We start from the raw sequence: 16,720 nt of genomic DNA, 5'->3' as shown, positions 1-16,720 counted from the left end.
CCAGGGGAAGGGCCCAGTTCCACAGTGAACCAGGGAAAGGGGCCCATTCCACACAGAACCAGGGGAAGGGCCCTGTCCCACAGGGAACCAGTGGAAAGGCCCCATTCCACAGGGAACCAGGGGAAGGCCCCAGTCCCACAGGGAACCAGTGGAAGGGCCCCATTCCACTGGGAACCAGTGGAAGAGCCCTGTCCCACAGGGAACCAGGGGAAGGGCCCCATTCCACAGGGAACCAGTGGAAGGGCCCTGTCCCACAGGGAACCTTAGGAAGGGCCCAGTCCCACAGGGAACCAGGGGAAGGGCCCCATTTCACAGGGAACCAGGGGATGGGCCCTGTCCCACAGGGAACAAAGGGAAGGGCCCAGTCCCACAGGGAACCAGGGAAAGGGCCCCATTCCACAAGGAACCAGGGGAAGGTCCCAGTCCCACAGGGAACCAGGGGAAGGGCCCTGTCCCACAGGACACCAGGTGAAGAGCCCATTCCACAGGGAACCAGGGGAAGGGCCTAGTCCCACAGGACACCAGGGGAAGGGCCTAGTCCCACAGCGAACTAGGTGAAGAGCCCATTCCACAGGACACCAGGGGAAGGGCCTAGTCCCACAGCGAACCAGGTGAAGGGCCTAGTCCCACAGGACACCAGGTGAAGGGCGTAGTCCCACAGGACACCAGGGGAAGGGCCTAGTCCCACAGGACACCAGGGGAAGGGCCTAGTCCCACAGGACACCAGGGGAAGGGCCTAGTCCCACAGGACACCAGGGGAAGGGACTAGTCCCACAGGACACCAGGGGAAGGGCCTAGTCCCACAGGGAAGCAGGGGAATGGCTCCCAGAGAACCAGGGGAATCTACCGATTCACAGGGCAAGACAGAGGGGGAAGGACCCATTCTAACAGGCCACGAAGGGGAGAATCTAGTTTCATGGGAAACCGTGGAATGGAAAAATCGCTCAATGCTGGTTACCCGATTCACAGGACTGACACTGAGGAGAAAGATAAATCCAAAGTCTGACCTGGTGATACCAAACCTGTATTTTAAAAACCTGCGGGTTTTTGTGCAAATTAAAAACTGAGGATGGAGAAGCATAATCTGGCTGGGCGGTACAGTGACGCATTGGTTAATACTGCTGCCTACGGTGCTGAGGACCTGGGTTCGATTCAGGCCCGGGTCATTGTCCGTGTGGAGTTTGCACATTCTCGCCGTGTCTGCGTGGGTCTCACCCATGTGCAGTTTAGGAGAATTGGCTACGCTGAATTACCGCTTAATTTGAAAAAAAAAAGTGGATGCTCTAAATTTCATGTGCGGCATGGGGTGCATGGGTGGTACAGTGGCACAGTGGTTAGCACTGTTGATCCATAGCACCAGGGTCCCAAGTTCAATTCCCACTTGGGCCACTGTCTGTATGGGTTTTCTCCAGGCCCTCCGGTTCCCCCCCACAGGTCCTGAAAGACGTGCTTGTTAGGTGAATTGGATATTCTGAATTCTCCCAGTATACCCGAATAGGCGTTGGAATGTCATGATGTAATTGCAGTGTTAATGTAAGCCTACTTGTGACACTAATAAATAAAGATTATTTTAGGGAAATTAATGAATTTGTGTGGGTGCTTGTATGATATGTCTAAATTTCTTCATAATGGTGTAGGGTGGAAGGCTCTGAGATCACCAGATTGCGTAATTTTCAAAAAGACAAGGGAAACGAGAGCTGAACTATATCAACTGTGATCAAATTGAATGGCAGAAGGGACTGGATGGGCAGAATGGTCCCCCCTGTCCCCTTATGACAGACTTGAGCTGTTGAATGTCCTCCTCATGTTCTGCGCGTGTTCAACAGTGAACTTGGAACTTTGGATGAACAAGAGAGGATTATTACTAAATTACTTCACTCTTGATATAAATGAACTCTTTGATATTCATGCGTCACTTTATTACTCCTTGTTTTCTCTTTCTCCTGAAGTTCTTCCCTGTGAATGAAATTTGGAAAACGGAGACAGCAAATGATCCTGATTGTAACCAAATCTTCTACACTTTGGATCCAAACACAGTAAGTACTGACTTCCAGCACAGAGGCCACCTCCATTTACCACACCATATATAGTATTGTACCCATTGCTAACTATATTAATCTATGTAACACTGTGATTTCTGTAGGATGGAGCAGAATACTTCCACTTAAAGTCGTCTAGCACACCGAACATTACTCTCAGTAAGGCAATAGATTATGAAAAGACCAAGAGTTTGCAGCTGATTCTATATGCCACGGTGAGATTTTCATGCCCATCTCTACATTTTGGAGGATTTGTGAGATCCTAAGTCACCTATATGATTGGAATTTGCATATTATGATGTGTTAGCTGTTTCTCAGTGCCTAGTTCCCTCGCCACTGAGTCAAAGGTTCACAACTTCAAGCTCCACTCCAGAGGTTTGAACAGAAAATCCATTGATGCTCCCTGTGCAGTGCAGACAGAGTGCTATACTTTCAGAGGTGCAGTATTGAGGGAATGCTGCATTTTTAGAGGGGCGGTACTTGGGAAGCATTGCACTATGAAAGAATCAAAAAAAAAAAAATCCTTACAGTGCAGAAGGAGGCCATTTGGCCCATTGAATCTGCACTGACCCTTGGAAAACCCACCTTACATAAACCCACCCATCCACCCTGTCTCCGTAACCAGTAACCCCGCCTATCCTTTTGGACACTAAGGGGCAATTTTTTAACTTGCACATCTTTGGACTGTGGGAGGAAACCAGAGCACCCAGAGAAAACTCACGCAGACACGGGGAGAACGTGCAGACTCCACACAGTCACTCGAGGCTTAAATTGAACCCGGGTCCCTGGCGCTGTGAGGAAGAAGTGCTAACCACTGTTCCTTTGATCCTTATCCCAGTAAACTGCTGATCACCCAACCTCCCCTCCTGACCTTCATGTTTTTTTTTAATAAACAATTTTATTGAGGTAGTTTTTGGTTTGTAAACAGTTACAGACATCAACAGAAAGAAAGCAAAAAAGGCAAAAATGTGCAAACATCCACGTACATTCAATACTTCAATCATAACACACTGCACAAGCCCGCTCCTCTCCCACCGGTACTACCCGCCATTCTATCCCTCCTACTCTACTGTACTCTATTCACCCCCCCATCCCCCCCGCTGACGCTCACTTTCCCGCAAAGAAGTCAATAAATGGTTTCCACCTCCGGGCGAACCCCTGTACAGATCCCCTCAAGGCGAACTTAATTTTTTCCATACCCACGAAACTCGACATGTCCGCAAGCCCTTTTTTTCAGCACCTGGGACATGACGCCCGCAAATCCCTCCCAGTACCCCCTAAGCTTAGGGCATGCCCAAAACATGTGAACGTGGTTCGCTGGTCCTCCCGCGCACCTAGTGCATTTTTCCTCTATCCCAAAGAATTTGCTCATCCGACCACCGTCATGTGGGCCCGGTGAACGACCTTAAATTGAATCAGCCCGAGCCTGGCACATGTCGCGGTCAAATTTACCCTACTCAGGGCCTCTGCCCACAGCCTGTCCTCCATTTCCCCGCCTAGCTCCTCCTCCCATTTAAGTTTCAGTTCCTCCATCTGGGACCCTTCGTCCCTCATGAGCACCTTATAAATATCAGAGACTCTACCCTCCCCTTCTTCCCCCCTAGAGACTATTCTGTCTTGGATCCCCATTGGCGGGAGGCGTGGGAATGATGGGACCTGTCTACGAACAAAGTCTCGCAACTGTAGGTCCCTAAAATCATTTCCCCATACCAGCCCAAATTTCTCCTCCAAGCTCCTCAAACTCGCAAAGCTCCCTTCCAGGAACATATCGCCCACCCTTCCCACCCCCGCCCGCCGCCATGCTCGAAAACCCCCATCCATACTCCCGGGGGCAAACCGATGGTTGTCGCAGATTGGCGCCCAAACCGACGCCCCCGTCTCCCCTACATGCCTCCTCCACTGGCCCCATATCTGCAGGGTCGCCACCACTACCAGGCTGGTGGAGTACCTGGCCGGCGGCAGCGGTCGAGGAGCCGTGACCAGGGCTGCCAAGCTGGAGCCCCTGCACGAAGCCGCCTCCACCCGCTCCCAGATAGACCCCGTACCCACCATCCACTTCCTTATCATAGCGATGTTGGCCGCCCAGTAATAATTAATCAGACTCGGCAAAGCCAGCCCTCCCTCGCTGCGGTTCCTCTCCAACATCGCCTTCTTCACCCGCGGGGATTTCCCGCCCAGACAAAGCTCATGATCATCCTGTTAACTCTTTTGAAGAAGGACTGTGGGACAAAGATCGGGAGGCACTGAAAAACAAACAGAAATCTAGGGAGGATTGTCATCTTTACAGTCTGCACCCTCTCTGCCAGCGACAGCGGGAGTGCATCCCATCTCCAAAACTCTCCCTTCATTTGCTCCACCACCCTGGCCAAATTTAACTTGTGCAGCGTGCCCCAGTCTCGTGCCACCTGGATTCTCAAATGCCGGAAATTTTTCTCAACCAGCCTAAACGGTAGCCCTCTCAATCTGTTCTCCTGGCCCCTTGCCTGTACCACAAACATTTCACTCTTGGCCATATTTAATTTGTATCCTGAAAACTGGCCGAACATCCTCAACATTCCCAGTATACTTCCCATCCCGGCCACTGGGTCCGACACGTACAGGAGCAGGTCGTCTGCGTAAAGAGAGACCCTATGTTGTACCCCGCCCCTCACCATCCCCTTCCATCCCTCTGCGGCTCTCAGCGCAATCGCCAGTGGCTCTATGGCCAGCGCAAACAGTAGCGGAGAGAACGGGCAGCCCTGTCTGGTCCCTCGGTACAGCCTAAAGTACTCCGACACTTCTCTGTTAGTCCTGACGCTGGCCCTCGGGGCCTGATATAATAATTTGATCCAATCCACCAGTCCCTCCCCAAACCAAAACCGTCCGAGCACCTCCCATAGATAGTCCCACTCAACCCGGTCAAAGGCCTTCTCGGCGTCCATCGCCACCACTACCTCCACCTCCCTGCCCGCCAGGGGCATCATTATCACATTAAGTAATCTTCTCAGGTTGGCCGCCAGCTGCCTACCTTTCACGAACCCAGTTTGGTCCTCTCCAATCACCTCCGGTACGCAGTCCTCCATTCTAACCGGCAGTACCTTTGCCAGGAGCTTGGCGTCAACATTAATCAGGGAGATTGGCCTGAGGGACCCGCACGCCTCCGGGTCTTTACCCCGCTTCAATATCAGTGATATAGTGGCTTGCGACATTGTCGGTGGCAGGGTCCCTCTGTCCCTTGCCTCGTTGAAAACCCTCGCCAAGACCGGGCCCACCAGCTCAGAAAACTTGCTATAGAACTCTACTGGGTATCCATCCGGCCCCGGGGCTTTCCCCGACTGCATGGCCTTTAGGCCCCCCGATACCTCCTCCACTCTAATTGGGACCCCCAGCTCATCCACTTGCCCCCCACCTACTGTTGGGAATGTTAACCCGTCCAGAAACCTTTTCATCTCCTCCGGTTCTTCCAGCGGCTCCGAAGTATACAGCTTGCGATAGAAGTCCCGGAATACCTTATTCAATCCTGCCGGGTCCTCCACTTTGCGCCCCTCCCCATCCATCACTCTAGTTATTTCCCTGGCCGCCTCCCTCTTCCTAAGTTGCTGCGCTAACAGTCTGCTAGCCTTTTACCTGTGCTCGTTCACCACGCCCCTCGCCTTAGCTGTTCCAAGGCCCTACTCGTGGATAGTGCCCCCAGTTCTGCCTGTAGTCTCTGCCTCTCCCTGAGTAAAACCTCCCCCGGGGACTCCGTGTGCTCTTCATCTATCTGACCCATTTCCCTGACCAATCTATCCATCTCAGCCCTGTCTGCCTTGGCTCTGTGGGCCCCAATTGAAATCAGCTCCCCCCCGCACTACTGCCTTTAGCTCCTCCCACAGGGTCGCCGCTGAGACCTCCCCCGTGTCATTCACCTGCAGGTAATTTCGCATACACCTCCGAAGCCTCTCACAGATCCCCTCCTCCGACAGCAGTCCCACGTCTAGCCTCCATTGCGGGCGTTGGTAGTTCGGCCCCCGATCTGCAGGTCTACCCAGTGCGGGGCATGGTCTGAGATAGTAATTGCCGAATATTCCGTGTTCTTTACCTCCCCTATACGATCCCTGCTTAGTACGAAGAAATCTATCCTAGAATATACTTTATGGACGTGCGAGTAAAACGAGTAGCCCCTTCCTGTCGGCTGTTTGGCTCTCCAGGGGTCCATTGCCCCATTTGCTCCATAAACCCTTTCAGCTCCCTTGCCATTGCTGGGAGTCTACCCGTTCTGGGACACGACCGATCCAAAGCCGGGTCAAGGACCATTTTAAAGTCCCCCCCCATTATTAGCCTGCGAGAGTCCAGGTCCGGGATCTTCCCCAGCACTCTTTTAATGAAGTCCACGTCATCCCAGTTCGGGGCATATATATTCACCAGCACCACTCTTCTCCCCTACAGTCTGCCCCGTACCATCAGGTATCTGCCCCCCCTGTCTGCGGCTATGCCCTCCGCGTCAAATTGCACCCGCTTGTTGATCATGATTGCCACCCCCTTGGACGTCGAGTCCAAGTCCGAGTGGAAGACCTGGCTAATCCAGCCCTTCCTTAGCCTGGTCCGGTCAGACACTTTCAGATGTGTCTCCTGCAACATAATTACGTCCGCCCTCAGAGCCCGCAAGTGCGCGAACACCCGCGCCCTCTTAACCGGCCCATTCAGTCCCTTGACGTTCCAGGTGATCAGCCTGGTCGGGTGGCACAACCCACCCGCCTTCCCCCCCCACCACCCACGCTGGTCAGCCAGAGCCTTTCTCGGGCCGGCCCCCGGCCCGTGCGTCGCGCCATTCCTGGCCCGCCCGTTGGCTGCCTCCACCCTCGACCTCCTTTCCAGTGCCTATTTCAACTCCCTCCCACGTCAACAGAACAACCCCCCCCCAACAACATCCCCCGATACCCCCACCCCTGCCATCCACTGGCTGTGATCTCCCCCCTCCACCTGACTCCCTTGACTAGCCAATCTGCTAGCCCGGTGACTCAACACTCCGGCGCCTTCCTGTCTCATTCCCATTGTTTCCCCATCCTCCTCCCCACTGCCCGGCGCCCCATCCCCCTCTCCAACCCACTGGAGGAAACTCACTGGCACAGGAAGGCATGGACATCAACAAAACAAAAACCCCCAACCCACGTCCTTAGCCCCCCTTGCTGACCGGCCCCCCTTCGTTACCGTGCCAGCTCCAGTGTCCTCCGCGAGCTGCACAAAAAGTACAAATTCGCCCAAAAAGGAAAAAACTGAAAAAAGAGGAAAAAACAAAAACATAAGAGAAAAAAACAAACAAAAAAAAAACCCAAACCAATGTCCATGAACAAAGGAAAGAATCCCAAATGTTCTGCTTGGCACCTTTGACCCAGCAAACCGTTGAACAGCAGTCCAGGCCCATTCGGCGTACCTTCCCACGGTAATCCTCGGGCCCTAATTCGTGTCCGTGGGGCCTCTTTTCGGGACCAGCCCCTGATCCCTCGCAAAGTCCATCTCTTCTTCAGGCTCGGAGAAGTAGTGGTGTTGACCCTGGTGTGTGACCCATAAACGAGCCGGGAACAGCAGACCAAACTTCACATGCTTCTTGAACAGCACCTCTTTGACATCGTTAAAGGCTGCTTGCCGCCGAGCCACCTTCTGGCTTAGGTCCTGGTAAATGCGGAGGACACTGTTGTTCCACGCACTGCTCCTGGCACTCTTTGCCCACCGCAGCATCCGCTCCTTGCCCACGAACCTGTGGAACCTAATCACCATCGGGTGGGGGGGGGGGGGTCCGCCCGGCCGCCCCTGCCTCGCCTGCACTCTGTATGCCCCCTCCAGCTCCAGCGGTCGCGGAAAAGCTTCGGCCCCCATCAGCTGCTTCAATAGGTCTGCTACAAACGCTGCGGCATCAGCTCCCTCCGCCCCCTCCGGGAGGCCGACCATCCTCAGATTGTTCCTGCGGACTCTATTCTCCAGCTCCTCCACTCTGTCTAGCAGTCTTCTCTGCCGCTCCTTCAGCCCGTCAACTTCTAGCGCCGCAACCGTCTGCGCATCCGCCTGCTCCTCCACCGCCTCTCCCAGCTCCTTAACTTTACCATCTTGCGCATCCAGCCTCTGGTTCAGCTGATCCACCGCTCTCTGGATTGGGTCCAAGCTGTCCCGCTTCAGCGCTTCAAAACTGGACTTCATTACCTGGAGCATGTTATCCAGCGCCTGCTGGATTGCTGAGTCCAGGGTCCGTGTGTCCGCCATCTTAGGTCCCAGGTAAGTTTCTTCAGGTCCTTGTCTCTGTCCCTTTTTCTCTCTTTTCTTCTGCCTCCTGGACTCCCGCTGTTCCATGTGCCGCAGCCCGCTCCACAGCACTTTCGCTGCCGCCTTCCTTCAGGTCCGTGGTCCTGCTATCGTGGGGAATCAGCCCGTAAACGCCCGCCGGAGTGAGAGCCTGCCGGAGTGAGAGCCTGCCGAATGTGCGGCTCACTCGGACATCGCCGCCACCGGAAGTCCTCCTGACCCCCATGTTGACTAATATTGTGAATAGTCCTCACTCTTCGGAAGTTGCCCAGCTCTCTTTTAATCTATCATCATCACCCGTGTCCTCAGAAAAACAGTCCTTTCCCCACCATTCCTGCAAATATTCCACAGACAACCTCTCAAAGTCTTTGTAAATAGTCTGAGAGATTAGCAATGAAAACTAATGCCTTGCTTTTGAATGATGTCAGCATGGGGAAGCACATGGATGAGAAATAGGAGGGGCCCAAGATAGATCCCTGGGGAACACCAGTTTAATTCAAGATAGATCCCTGGGGAACATCAGAATAATTCTCTGGTTGCAGTTAAATGTATAAGAATGGGAGCAGGTGAGAGAAATCCCACCCAACTGGACGCTACTGGAGAGGTGTTGGAGGATAATGTCCTGGTCAGCCATGTTGAAGGTTATAGAGAGGTCAAGAAGGACAAGGAGGAAGAGTTTACCTTTCTCGTGGTCACATAGAATTCTGGCTGTGACTTTGGTAGGAATGTTTCGGCATGTGGTGGGGACAGGAACCTGGGCCGGGATTCTCCCCTACCCGGCGGGGCCGGGGGTCCTGGTGTAGCGAAGTCGCGCCAACCACTCCGGCTTCGGGCCTCCCCAAAGGTGTGGAATTCTCGGCCGGCATCGGGGCTGCCCAAAGGCCTTCGCTGGTCCACGTATGCCCCGGTGCGTCAGCGTCCGCTGACATCACCACCGGCGCATGCGCGGTAGGGGGGGTCTCTTCAGCCTCCGCCAAGGTGGAGGCCGTGGCGGCGGCGGAAGAAAAAGAGTGTCCCCACAGCACTGGCCCGCCCGCCAATCGGTGGGCCCCGATCGCGGGCCAGGCCACCATGGGGGGCACCCCCCGGTGTCCGATCACCCCGCGCCCCCCCAGGACCCCAGGGTCCCGCTCGCGCCGCCAATCCCGCCGGCACCAGAGGTGCTCCAATTCCCGCCGGCGGGAGAGGCCTGTCAGCGGCGGGACTTCGGCCCATCGCGGGCCGGAGAATCGCCGCGGGGGGCCAGCCGATCAGCGCGGCGTGATTCCCGCTCCCACCGATTCCCGGGTGGCGGAGAATTCCGGCACGGCTGGGGCAGGACTTACGCCGGCCCCGGGCGATTTCCCGGCCCTGCGGGGGGTCGGAGAATTCCGCCCCTGATTGGAGGGATTCAAGCATGGGGTTGAGGGAACAATAGGATTACATTTCAGAGACAAAAAATCATTTATCTGGTACTGGATGAACAGGAATTTCCTTCAATTAGATATTGGGAAGACAGGTGCCATTCTTTTTCTATCTTTGCTGTTCCATAACTACTGACGTTTTGCTCGCCTTGGCAATCTGAGATTCGACATGATCTGATCGCAAACTTGATGTCGCATCTGATGCGAGCTGAGTTTCTGAGCTCCTATTCGCTTCCTCGTTATGATGGCTTATTTCCACCTCCATAACATTGTCTAACCATTCCGATCGTAACTCATCCATTTCTTCATCACCTCTCTACACCACTCTTCACTGGTCCCCCCCTCCCCCCCCCCATTCTACCCTCCGTAATCTTGAGGTCAACTAAAACTCTGCGTGTGTCTTAATTCGCAGCAAATCCTGTTCTCCTCTCACCCCTGTGCTCAGGGACCTATCTTGATTTTATAATTCTCACCTTACATTTGGATGTGTCCATTACTTTCTTCCTCCCAGACCTCTGTGATCTCCTCCAACCCTGAAATCCTCCAAAAACCTGTACTCAACTAATTCTGGCCTTTTGATGATCACTGATTTTATGTGCTTGACTATTATAGAATGATAGAATAATACAGTGCAGAAGAGGCTCAGATTCCCTCTAAACCTCCTGCCTTTCACCGAAAATTTATGCCCCCTCATTATTGGCCCTTCAATGAAGGGAAACAACTGCGTTCTATCCGTCCTGTCCATGCCCCTTATAATCTTATGCACCTCAATCAGGACCCCTCACATCCTTCTCTGCTCCAAAGAAAACAACCTGAGCTTACCCGGCCTCTCTACATTTCGTGAACATGCCTCAAGTTGTCCCATTGCCGAACTCTGGAATACCCTCTCTGAAGCTCTCCTCTCTCTTCCAGGCTATCTTTCTTTAAAACGCTCGTGAACATCTGTTTGGCTATGTGCCATGCTTCCTTTTCTAAAGCTCCCGTGGACTGCCCTGGGACACTTCATTATGTTAAAGGGGCTATATAAATGCAAGTTGCTGTTGTCGAAAAGCGTTTTATTATCTTATCTTCTCACTGCACAGGACAATCAAACTGATCCCAGTCGGACTGTTAATCTGACCATTAACATCAGTGTCCTGGATGAAGATAACAGGCCTCCAGTGTTTGAACCCTGCCCTCCTGTTCCCGGATCCACTGCAAACATCTGCTTCAATGCAGCCTATACAGGAAACATCACTCAAAACAAGATTGAGGTAGCATTCTGTCACTCGGGACTTTCTAAGCTGCATTCTTGAGCTCGCATTTCTCCCATCTCATTAATTTTTCTATATTTATCGCAGACTGGCCCACTGCAATTGGATCCTCAGCAGATTCAAGCTGTTGATGGTGATAAAGGAATCAATGCAACAATTCGATACAGAATAATAGCTGGTGAGTTAGCAGGAAGCGGTCCGTCTTTAACCATGTTATGGATTTAATTCATTACCTTAAATAATTGGTCCAATTTTAAAAGGGGTTCAGGAAAAAGGAGACCTAGGGGGTGCCTGTATACACATGTTTAAAGGTGATAGGCCAAGTTGATAAGGCTGTTTAAAAAGTAGATAAAGTTCATCGTTATTCGTACAGTGTACAAATCAAGGATGGTACAGTAAACCTTTGTAAAACAGTGATGAGGCTTCAGCTGGAGTACCGGAATTTAATGTCCTCCCTCACAAGTCATGTTTGCAGGGGGTGAAGAGTCTCAATTGGGTGGGAGGGCGGCAGGTGGGGACCCCGATGCCATCCCACCTTGGCCACACTAGGTAGAGGAGGGAAGGCCTGTGGTCAGCCTTCTCACTCCGCTGTGAATTGAGACCTTCGACTGGGCCATTAATGCCCACTTAAGGGACTCATTCTGCCGCTGCAGTTATGTTGGATCACCCTGTTTATTTTGCAGACTCTGGGGGGGGGGGGGTCCCCTCAATGTCAGGCACTCAGAACCTGATGGGGGGCCCGATGGAAGAAAGATGGTGCCAGGGGGACTGAAAGCAGCACCCCCCCCCCCCCTCCGCACCTTGCTCTGGCCTTTGCTGCTGGAACCTCTCCTGTGGCTCCAACATGACGGCTCATTTCGCGTTGTCATTCACCTGTGGTCTGCTGCTGCCCACTTAAGCACCTGAGAAAAATACAAGTGGGACCTCCCCAAAGGAGAGGATGAGGGACTCACACTGGTCTCCAGCCGACAGGCGAGACCCCGGTCATCCATCTTAAATACCACCCATTGTGTCCAATTCTGGGTGCCACCCTTGACGAAAGATAGGGTGCAGAGGAAATTTGGTAGAAAGTTCTAGGCATGAGTTGTTTCGTTTTTTGGCATGGCCATCTATGATATTATTCTCAGATAAATAAAGTGACTGTTCCTGGAAGAACAGAACAAATTACTGTCCCCTGTCAGCATTCCACAGAAACCATTCCCTCCGGGATACCCTGATCCACTCGTCTATCACCTTCAACACCTCACCCTCTTCCGACGGCACCTTCCTATGCAACCGCAGAAAGTGTAACACCTGCCCCTTTGCTTCCCTGCGCACCATTTCAAGCCCTAAAAATGCTTTTCAAGTGAGGCATCGCTTCACGTGCACCTCCTTCAATCTGGCCTATTGCACTCACTGCTCCCAGTGCGGCCTACTCTACATTGGAGGGACTAAACGCAGTTTGGGTGTTGCTTTGCAGAACACCTTTGGTCCATCTGCAGGCAGGACCCAGACCACCCTGCCACTTGCCATTCGAACTCACCGACCTGTTCTCACCTCCTTGGCCTGCTGCAATGTTCCAGTGAAGCCCAGTGCAAACTGGAGGTACAGCACCTCAACTTCCGATTAGGCACGTTACAGCCTTCCGGACTTAACATTGAGTTCAATAGCTTCCGACTGTGAACTCTCTCCTCCACCTTCACCCCATTTTTATTTACATAGAACATAGAACAGTACAGCAGAGAACAGACCCTTCGGTCCTCGATGTTGTGCCGAGCATTGTCCAAAACCAAGATCAAGCTATCCCACTCCCTGTCATTCTGGTGTGCTCCATGTGCCTGCCTATCCACGTACATTGTGGATAACACAATCGCTTCACAGCTCCAGGGTCCCAGGTTCGATTCCAGCTTGGGCGACTGTCTGTGTGGAGTCTGCACATTCTCCCCGTGTGTGCGTGGGTTTCCTCTGGGTGTTCCGGTTTCCTCCCACAGTCCAAAGATGTGCAGATTAGGTGGATTGGCCATGATAATTTGTCCTTAGTGTCCAAAATTGCCCTTAGTGCTGGGTGGGGTTACTGGGTTATGGGGATAGGGTGGAGGTGTTGACCTTGGGTAGGGTGCTCTTTCCAGGAGCCGGTGCAGACTCGATGGGCCGAATGGCCTCCTTCTGCACTGTAAATTCTATGATCCAATAACCGCTTGAAAGTTTCTAAATTGTCCAACTCCACTATCACAGCAGGCAGTCCAGGGGCTGGTTTAGCACACAGGGCACACAGGGCTAAATCGCTGGCTTTTAAAGCAGATCAAGGCAGGCCAGTAGCACGGTTCAATTCCCGTACCAGCCTCCCCGAACAGGCGCCTGAATGTGGTGACTAGGGGCTTTTCACAGTAACTTCATTTGAAGCCTACTTGTGACAATAAGCGAATTTCATTTAATTTCATTTCATTCCACACCCTAACCACTCTCTGAGTAAAAAACCTACCTCGGACATCCCTCCTATATCTCCCACCCTGAACCTTATAGTTATGCCCCCTTGTAACAGCTACATCCACCCGAGGAAATAGTCTCTGAACGTCCACTCTATCTATCCCCCTCATCATCTTATAAACCTCTATTAAGTCGCCTCTCATCCTCCTTCGCTCCAATGAGAAAAGCCCTAGCTCCCTCAACCTTTCCTCATAAGACCTATCCTCCAAACCAGGCAGCATCCTGGTAAATCTCCTTTGCACCCTTTCCAATGCTTCCACATCCTTCCTATAGTGAGGTGACCAGAGCTGCACACAATACTCCAAATGTGGTCTCACCAGGGTCACGTATGCAGCATAACCCCATGAGGTTTTAGCCTCAACTACTTCCTGTGGTCGCAAATTCCACAGATTCACCACTCTCTGGGTGAAGAAATTACTCCTCACCTCAGTCCTAAAAGATTTACCCCTTATCCTCAAACTATTACCCCTAGTTTTGACCCCCCCCCTACTATCGGGAACATTCTTTCTGAATCTACCCTGTCTAATCCTGTTAAAAAATTTTAAGTGTCTACGAGATCCCCTCTCACTCTTCTAAACTCCACTGAATATAATCCTCACCGACTTAGCCTCTCCTCATATGACAGTCCCACCATCCCAGGAATCAGTCTGGTAAACCTTCGCTGCACTCCCTCGAGAGCAAGAACATCCTTCCTCAGCGAAGGAGACCAAAACTGCACACAATACTCCAGATGTGGCCTCACTAAGGCTCCTGTATAATTGCAGCAAAACATCAACGACCTCCCTTCCATCGTAAGGTCAGAAGTGGGGATGTTTGCGGATGACTGAACAATGTTCAGCTTCTATCGATTTATTTTAATAACTTCCATCATTCCATTTTCCCTCACCACTGTCTCCCCTCCCGCCATCTCACCCCACTAGGGCCATGGGCCCCTGTTCCAAGTTGTCCTTTGAAACACTGATACCTTTGTTCTGCCATTCACACATTCTGATCTCTTGATGTGTTACTCCCAACACCCTTCTTAGCCATGATCACCACCATTTACATTCCCTTTGGCTTTTTGTCCACAACGTCACACGAAAGAAACCCAGGCAGACCCAGGGAGACTGTGCAGACTCCGCACAATGACCCAAGTCGGGAATCGAACCTGGGACCCTGGCGCTGTGAAGCAACAGTGCTAACCACTGTGGTACTGTGCTGCCCATATTCCACCCATTGCTGAGCCTCTATCCAGCCCCACTGCTCCGCATCCACTCCCCCCTCCCCCCCAACAACAGTATAAATCTGACTCCATTTCCAGTCATCTCCAGCTTTGTCAAAGAGTCATCCAGACTTGAAAAGTTAGCTCCCTTCTCTCTTCACAGATACTGTCAGACAGGCTGAGCTTGTCCAGCATTTTCTGTTTCTGTTTTATTCTATTCTGAGAGATTTCAGTTAGGTGAAGAGACAAGAGTAATTGAGTCATATAATCATAGATGTAATACCCCACAGTGTCTTTTTTTAAAACTCCAATTCAGGGGCAGTTTAGCGTGGCCAATTCACCTAGCCTGCACACCTGTGGGTTGTGGGGGTGGGACCCACGCAGACACAGGGAGAATGTACAAACTGCACACAGACAGTGTCCTGGGGCCAGGACCGAACCTGGGTCCTCGGCACCACGAGGCAGCAGTGCTAACCACTAAGCCACCATGCCTACCCTAGGCAACATACATTTTAAGCTACATGTTCTGTTTTTATACTTATTACACAGAATAACAGTCCTTATACAGTCATGATGTTAAGATGCCAGCGTTGGACTGGGGTGAGCCCAGTAAGAAGCCTTACAACACCAGGTTAAAGTCCAACTGGTTTGTTTCGAATCACTAGCTTTCGGGGCACAGCAGAGGAAGGAGCTAGTGATTCGAAATAAACCTGTTGGACTTTAACCTGGTGTTGTAAGAAGCCTTACTTATAACAGTCAGCAGTCACTTCCGGCTTTCAATTAGTTCACGTTTCCTCTTTCGCTGAGTGGTAACTTCTCGTGACTGTTTCCAGGCACTTCCCTCAGTTTTCGGAGAGTTTCCCAAATCCACGACCAGCTGCTTCAATGATTCTTCTTCCCTCATCACCATGCCGGAATGAATCTCCTGGGTTCCTTCGATAGCTGCAGAATGTGTCACTTCGAATAGAGATTGGGCGGAATTCTCCGACCCCCGGGGGGTCGCAGAATCGCCTGGGGCCGGCGTCAATCCCGCCCCGCCGTGTCCCGAATTCTCCGTCCCCCCCCCCCTGTGATTCGGCGGGGGCGGGAATCACGCAGCGCCGGTCAGCGGGCTCCCCGCGCCGGTCGGCGGGCCCCCCGCGCTGGTCGGCAGGCCCCTCGCGGCGATTCTCCAGCCCGCGACGGGCTGAAGTCCCGCCGCTGACAGACCTCTCCCGCCGGCGTGGTTTAAACCACCTACCTGACCGGCAGGATTGGCGGCGAGGGCGGGCTCCGGGGTCCTTGGGGGGGGGGGGGGGGGTCGCGGGGCAATCTGACCCCGGGGGGTTCCTCATGGTGGCCTGGCCTGCAATCGGGGCCAACCGATCGGCGGGCGGGCCTGTGTCATGGGGGCACTCTTTTTCTTCCGCCTCCCCCATGGCCTTCACCATGGCGGAGGCAGAAGAGACCCCCTCCCCTGAGCATGCGCCAGTATGACATCAGCAGCCGCTGACACTCCGGTGCATGCGCGGACTTACGCCGGCCAGCGAAGTCCTTTCGGCCCCGGCTGGCGTGGCGCCAAAGGCCGTTCACGCCAGCCGGCGGAGTGGGAACCACTCCGGCGCGGGCCTAGCCCCTCAAGGTGAGGGCTTGACCCCTAAAGGTGCGGAGAATTCCGCACCTTTGGGGCGGCCCGACGCCGGAGTGGTTCACGCCACTCCGACACGTCAGGACCCCCGCCCCGCCGGGTAGGGGAGAATCCCGGCCATTGGCTCCCTCCTGCATCCAACTTCAGTGACTTGCATGTGCAGCATCTTCTCTCCGTGGACAACATCAACTGTTGTTCTTTCCTCCCCTTTCTTTCTTCAGCCCAAGTATTGCTGTGGTTGGCATCCACAAGTATATTTATTATTAACGCAGCTGCCCTTCTTTTTTGTTCCGGGGTCTGAGAACTTCTCATCTTATATCAGCCTTAACCAGCCGGACTTGTTGTCAGGCAGACCTCATGACCCATGACCCTCTTCATTTTTACCTAAAATTAAGCACACACAGTACAACCCATAATAATGTCATAGAGCTCCTAATTGTACCAACAGAAAGAGCCATTCAGCCCACTGAGTCCAT

At 52.9% G+C, this 16,720-nt stretch overlaps 1 protein-coding gene across 1 annotated transcript in view; it reads left to right on the top strand.

Moving 5' to 3' along the window:
* Window positions 1–16,720, top strand: part of LOC119970951 (cadherin-related family member 5-like) — a 114,779-nt gene that overhangs the window by 26,965 nt on the left and 71,094 nt on the right. Inside the window, exons 5-8 of the mRNA XM_038806062.1 lie at window positions 1,950–2,036; window positions 2,144–2,254; window positions 10,780–10,950; window positions 11,038–11,128. Of these exons, the coding sequence (XP_038661990.1) occupies window positions 1,950–2,036; window positions 2,144–2,254; window positions 10,780–10,950; window positions 11,038–11,128 (460 nt within the window). The remainder of the gene's footprint in view (window positions 1–1,949; window positions 2,037–2,143; window positions 2,255–10,779; window positions 10,951–11,037; window positions 11,129–16,720) is intronic.

The sequence above is a fragment of the Scyliorhinus canicula genome, chromosome 9, assembly GCF_902713615.1.
Source record: "Scyliorhinus canicula chromosome 9, sScyCan1.1, whole genome shotgun sequence".
NCBI classification, from domain to species: domain Eukaryota; kingdom Metazoa; phylum Chordata; class Chondrichthyes; order Carcharhiniformes; family Scyliorhinidae; genus Scyliorhinus; species Scyliorhinus canicula.
The sequence above is the reverse complement of the archived record's forward strand: the minus strand, read 5'-3'. Positions and strand labels throughout refer to the sequence as shown.